At 41.3% G+C, this 6,735-nt stretch overlaps 1 protein-coding gene across 4 annotated transcripts in view; it reads right to left on the bottom strand.

The window, feature by feature from the left end:
- Positions 1–486: 486 nt before the first annotated feature.
- The window catches only part of Esrp1 (epithelial splicing regulatory protein 1), a 55,808-nt gene continuing 49,559 nt past the window's right edge, over positions 487–6,735 (bottom strand). For 3 of the 4 annotated variants that reach the window (XM_028769273.1, XM_028769285.1, XM_028769301.1), the window contains one exon: positions 487–2,035. Coding sequence is in view for 2 of the 4 variants with exons in the window: in XM_028769301.1 (XP_028625134.1) it covers positions 2,029–2,035 (7 nt within the window). In the remaining 2 variants the exon portion in view is untranslated. The remainder of the gene's footprint in view (positions 2,036–6,735) is intronic. The other variant, XM_028769298.1, reaches the window with a different exon arrangement.

Here is a 6,735-nt window from a genome sequence, read left to right as displayed (position 1 = left end):
GCCTCTGCCTCCCAAGTGCTGGGAGTGCACCCCTACTGCCTGACCATACTATTTTTTTCCCCTGTTTTTGTGACAGAGTCTTACTTTATACCTCAGTCTGACCAACTCAGAATCCTCCTATGACATCCTTCTATCAGGAGCGTCATGTCTGGCTCACTGTCACGTACAGAGAACTGGCAATAACATGTAAACATTGGAGCTGGGAAGGCTCAGTCAGTAAAGCACACACTGCACAACCATGAGGAGAGAAGTTTGGACTCTCAGCATCCACATAAAAAGCCAGGCATGGTGGCACCCACTGTAATTATAGCTATATCATAGCTGTCCAAACTTCCAAACCTCAAGAGAGCCTTATTCACTGAAAGCTTTTGTGACTGTGTAAGGTAAGCTAGGGCAAAACAGGCAGACTTCCCCTGCCTTCTGCCCCCAATACAACCTGCCCTCTCAGAACAAACAAACAAACAAACAAACAAACAATGCAAACACTGAGACTAAGCAGGCAAGTTTTATTATCAATGTAACAATTCTACAAAAAGATGCAGTAGTACTCTGGTAAGCATGTCTGCCATCTTAGTCCTTCAGAGCTTAGGGTAGGAGTGGCTTAAGGCATCAAGGAGAAACTTTTTTCTTGTTTATCTCAAGTGCCAGATCTCACCAATTTTCACACCAAATCCTTTTCTTCTTTCTTCCCACTGCAGTAGAAGGGCTATTGTTGGACAAGTTAGAGGGTAACGCTTGACTCTGCAGTCAAGGTGATGATACAAACTAAAAAGAACAGCCACAACCTAGGCATTGCATCCAAGCAAAGAACAAGAGTAACAAAGAAACGTGTGCGTTTAATCAAATCACTTTCCCCTTGCGTTATCCGGCAACTAACTGTATTAGCTAGTGCCAAATACTGCACTCTGGCACACATACACAGCTACCCAAGCTGTGCTAAACACTGAGCGCAGCTGCTGCTCTAACTGTATCAGTGTTTACCTCAGGCAAGCATGCCTACACTTTTAAAGGGTTTAATTACGTGACAGTTGAGGCATTAGAGAAAAAAGGGCTATCAATATATACAAGCATTTACTTTGGTTAGTATATTGCTTTCTGGAATACACTGTTCAAATAGACTTACTTTTGTGACATTAAAAACTATGGAATTTCTCTTATTAAAGTCCAAACCATTAACAATGAAAAAAAGTACAATATAAAATAATACATATGAAGCTGAAAACACTCAGTTACAGCTCAAACTAGAAACTACTAACTACATGTAGCTGCTTCATTTTTGGTTTCAAATTTTGGCCCCTACTCCATTCTTATTTACAGCTGGTACCTGCTGAGAAAAACACTCAAACCCTTTACAAACAAGTCGCGAACATGTGTGTGTGTCAAGGGGAATCCTCAGGTGCACGTGTGGAGAGGACACAAGGGAGGCAGGTCTACAACCCAGGGCTCAAGTATGCTAGGCAAGTTACCGAGCCACAGGCCCAGCCTGCCTGAAGTGTTTTAAAAATATTTAACTATAAGGCACCATGATGGCCTACTGAAGAAAACTAATATTTGGGAAAATATTAGTTTTATTTTATTCCTTTTCTTAGTTTGGGATTTAAGTATTCTAAGAACGTACACTTAAATTACTTAGCAAGAGGGTTTTATTTTACAGGAAACAGAGGAGTGCGAATACACAATGAAGCTTCCAGAGCAATTAATGGTGGATGGTAGACGCTAGTGGAATGTATTTTACTCCAAGACTTCAACTTAGGAAATAGATGATGTCATGTTAGCTGGAAGTGAGACGACTTCATTCACATTTAAATTTCTATTTGCACTCAGCCAGGAGCCAGGTACATCCACACTGCTTACTATAAAGATTTGGCTTTGCTGGCTCCATATTTTTTCACTCCATCAAAAGATAAGGCCCAGGCCTACTGTCCAATCATGTGCTGGCTGAGATACTGCAGCATGAGTGTAGACAAACATCCCCTGAAATTGCTAGAAGTTCTCTTGTCTGATAGTTTCAGGATCACCATACGTCTTTTAAACACTGGAGGGAGGGAAAAAGACAGTATTACAACCTCTAAGTTTAATTTTTCAAAGTCTTAGGAGCTTAACATCTTTCAGACAGCCCTAGTTTCTATCGCACAGTGAATACTTTCCTGTAACGTCTATCCCTTTGAATTACTGACTGCATTAAATTCACAATTCTGCACCTGCCTAACTCAATTCAGTTCCAGTTTCACCCACTTTTCCATGCGGGTCTGTGTTGTAGGATTTTTCTAGCACTAGACACTCAACTCAACATTACAGGCTTTACAGAGCTGGAGTGATTGTCACAGTGGCATAAATCTTAAATCCTAGCCCTGGGAAGGCAAAGCAGAATTTCTGTGAGCTCCAGGACAGTCAGGACCACATAGTGACCTTGTCTCAAAAAACAAAACAAAACAAAAACAAACAAACAAACAAACAAAAAACGCACCCAAAACCAAAGTCAACAAAAACAGGTCTGGAAAAAATGGCTCAGTGGCAAGGAATGCTTGCTGGTCTTCCAGAGAACTGGTTTGGTCCTCAGCACTCACAGTAGGCAGTTCACAGCTGCCTGTCTCTGTTGGCCTCTGTGGGCACCCAGATATTCAATGTAAACACACACACACACACAATTATAATAAAAATCTTTAGTTCTACTATGAATTTCAAATAATTTCTAACAAAAAAGTTAAAATCAGTAAGCATCACCAAGGCCTGACCAATGGCAGACACAAACCCTATGCCACTGACTGTTCTAACACACTCTGTAGGTCTCAACCCATCTGGCAAATCTCTAATTCCAAAAAATATTTACAATTCATAACAGCAGCAAAATTAGTTATGAAGGAGCATCAAAATAATTTTTTTGTGTGTGGGGGTGTCTAACACAAGGAACTGTACGAAAGGGTCCCAGCCTTAGGAAGGGTAAGAACCACCGTTGTGGGGTACTGTGCTATACCCACTAGGTTGGTTGATTTTGGTACTAAGGAGCAAATCCAGGTCTTCACACATGCTAGGTAAGTGCTACTGAGCACACTCCCTGTCCCTGTGGCCACTTTGAAGATGGGGAAAGTGAAGCAGAGAGTGGTTATGTTGGCAGAGCAAGCCCTCCACCCATACTTACGGATCCGGAATTATAAACTCAAACAGCTCAGGATGAACATTTAGAAGGGAAAAGCATTCATCCCCATCATGTGCAAACTCTTTTCTGGTCATTATCCACTCCATCCCACTCCTTTTTCCGTTTTTTGTTGTTGTTGTTTTTCCCCCAAGACAAGGTTTCCCTGTGTAATAACCCTGGCTGTCCTGGAACTCGCTCTGTAAACCAAGCTGGCCTCAGACTCAGAGCTCCAACTGCCTCTGCCTCCCGAGTGCTGGGATTAAAGGTATGGGCAACAATGCCTGGATTCCCTTCTTCTTTTAAAACAATTTCTTTTATTATTAGTTTTGTGCACTCATGTATGCTGTGTGGGAATGTGTGTGTCTGAGGAGGCAGAGAACCTCCTGGACTTTTTTGAAGTTACAGGTGGTGGTGAGCCTGACATGTGTACTCAGAACCAAAGTCAGCTTGTCAGCAAGAGCATATGTACTCCTGGAAACAATGAGCCACGTCTCCAGTGCATCTGATTACTGTTCTCCAAGCAAGCAACCAGTGGGAACAGCAACAACCAGGCCAGGTGTGGGAGTACAAGTCGTAAAGCCAGAACTCAGGAAGCTGAGGCAGGGGACTGCCCCAAGTCAAGGCCAGTATAAGTACCACAATAGCCAGGAGACACAGAACAGTGTGTGTAAATATTCACTACACATTTTATTAGTAGTCATCCAGAAATAATGTAGTGTATACAGGAGGATAAACGTGGGCTATAAGCAGAGCTATAAGCAAATGCTGTGTGGCTTTATGAAGGCCTGGACCATCTCTCTGTACATTTTTGGTACACAAGGTCTCAGATCCTGAGGTCTGATTTGCATGGACAGACCTGGGGTAAAATCTTTACATATACAGCTTCCCCCCTATGCTGTTTTATTTACATGGTAGGTATATAGAACAAAACCAAAAATACTCAAAAGTTAAAATAAAAACTGTTGGCATTGTGCACTTTGCATGTAAATGAGAAACAGATAAAAGTTAGAAATGGAAATGGTTCTTATCTCATTTTGTGTGGCCACTTTGAAAAAGTGTCAAGACTAAGTAACAAATGACAATTGATACAAATTTAAAATCAAGTATTCAAAAAAGAACCTGAACACTAGTTTGTTAGCATTCATGTTTAAAATGTGGTTTAAATGAGGCAACTGAGTGAGCACTAAAACACTAAGCATGGAAAAGCTTCTTTGAACACACAAAAAAAAAATACGGACAATAAAATCTGTCAATTATTCACCACAGTTACCCAGTTCTCTCCTTCTTTAGCCAACAACACCCTAGTTCTCCTTAAAGAACTTCTCCTCTCCCAGTGCTAATACCATGGAGAGGCCATTTTACCACCAGCTAATCGAACAACTCAGACAGCCAATGAATGTCCTGCATAATCCTGCAGGCTGAGAGATGGCCATTAGCCACACCAGTGAAACCCAATTCCTGGTTTGCTTCTGACTCTTTTGAAAGTTGCTGATGGGCATGGCATGATGGGAGGTCGGTCAGTTCCATCTTCCTATTCCCAGCTTGTTCGAGTATACTAAAAATCACCTTGCAGGCACCTGGAAGTATTACTAAATGTTCAGTTAAGTGCTTAGCTCTCTCAGACCTGCTTCTCAACCTCAGTGATGTTAGTGTGTTAGTGGCATTTCAGTATTTAATGAGGAAGCTGCAGAATCTTTATGGCTAGCAGGAAAAAGAGAATCTGAGAAGGATAAAAAAAAAAGTTTCCTTTTCTTCTTAGCAACAAAAGCGAAGAGTATGATCCAAAGATAATTTTTAAAGTTTTAAATACAAACATTCATAATTTGTTTTTCCTTTCTGGTAAATGTTAAAACAGTGTTTTATTTTGTCATACACTATCATTAAAGTATTATGTACACAGAAGAATTTTTTTCCTCTTCTTTTTTAGAAACAAGGCAGGCCTTAGGCTGTAGACCAACCTGAGGCTGCCTGGAACTCACTAAAGAGCCAGGTGAGCTTTGAACTTCTTCCAAGATCTGAGATTATAGGCGTGAATCACCATGCCCACTTGTTACTTTGAGTTTTGTTTAGTTTTTGAGATAGCGTTCTTTTTGTGTAGTCTTGGCTGGTCTGGAACTCACGGAAATCCTCCTGCCTCTGCCTTGTAAATATCAGAATTGTGAACGTGTGCCAACACACAGAGCTTACACAGGGATAACTAAAGATAACTGGATTCCACTAGGTATGAAACATTAGCCTGGGTTATATAGCAAGACCTGGTCCCAATAAAACAAAAAACAGAAGCCAAAAATTCTGATGAGTTGTGTTTAAATACTCTGGAACATAAGGTGGACTGGAACTCTAGTTGCCCATGCCCACCTTAGAGTTTTCTGCAGTGCCTCTTTCTTTCAATCTCTCAAGCACTGGGATTACAGAGGCATCACAAAGAATGAGCTCTTCTGGCCCCGGTGGGGCACTGAGCTTGAGTGCAGAACAGACATACATGTAGGTAAAATACTCATTCACATAAGATAAAGTAGTGCATATGTAACGGACTCTATGAAAGGAACAGAAAACACACTTCTGAATGTACATTCCTATTGTCTGGAGATGGCAGCACAATGACAAAGGGCAAAAGCAGAGCGCAAGGAGCTTAAGATCCAAGGTGGACGAGAGGCCAAGAAGCCAAGGGCGGCATTCAAGACTCCAAAATCTTAAATGGATGGAGGCACATTAAAGGGGCACGCTAAGCAGAACGAGCTCCTCACACCACAGAGGGCAACACTGGACTATCCCCCAGTAGCAAATAAATGTGCAAGAACCGATACTGGGAATGAAGTATGGCTGGACACCATGGGAAGCAATTCCCAGTAACACACTAGGAAACCTTTTCCTGGAATGCATGCAGGAGAGGGAAACAATAATGGCCTCTCAGGTATCAGTGAGCTAAAATGATGTGCTGTTATCACTGGGACCTGGACAGGGCAGAGCTCATTCCCACTTAGAGCAGCATAGTGGTCCTTAAGAGGCCCCAGTCTTCACTTGCACCCTGAAACTATCCTCAGAATGAGGAGCCATACATGGATTCCCATTTCTCAGAAATGATGGAACACTGGCCCTTACATGGCCAGTTTAGATTCCATATGGTTCAAGCTCACAACTATGAAAATAATAACTAAATTGGAAAATGAAAAGTCTAGAAATCCAATAACCAAACTGAAGAAATAAGCCCCACTAATCCCTAAATGTGGCCCGGGAAACTCCATGGGCAACACAGAGTGCCAGTATCCCAGGAAAGCCTGTAGGTTAATAGGGGAAGATCCCTTTTGACAACAGCCACTAACTCTATCGATATTTTTCCCTCTAGCTTTAGATTTAAAAAAGACATACAATGAAAGCTTTTCAATAACTTCGAACAAAGACATGTTTTTTTTTTAAAAAAAAAAAAACATGAGGTCTTATACAATGTTGTCCAGACTAGTCACAAACCCCAGCCTAGGCTCAAGTGATTTTCCTGGTAGGAAATAGCAGGTATGTGTAACTGTATCTGACTGAGCTGAATGCTAAACAATAAAAAATTTAAAAAAATAAAAAAGTAAAATTTTCTAGAATGGTGATGT

The sequence above is a fragment of the Grammomys surdaster genome, unplaced genomic scaffold, assembly GCF_004785775.1.
Source record: "Grammomys surdaster isolate TR1022 unplaced genomic scaffold, NIH_TR_1.0 64, whole genome shotgun sequence".
NCBI lineage: Eukaryota > Metazoa > Chordata > Mammalia > Rodentia > Muridae > Grammomys > Grammomys surdaster.
The sequence above is the reverse complement of the archived record's forward strand: the minus strand, read 5'-3'. Positions and strand labels throughout refer to the sequence as shown.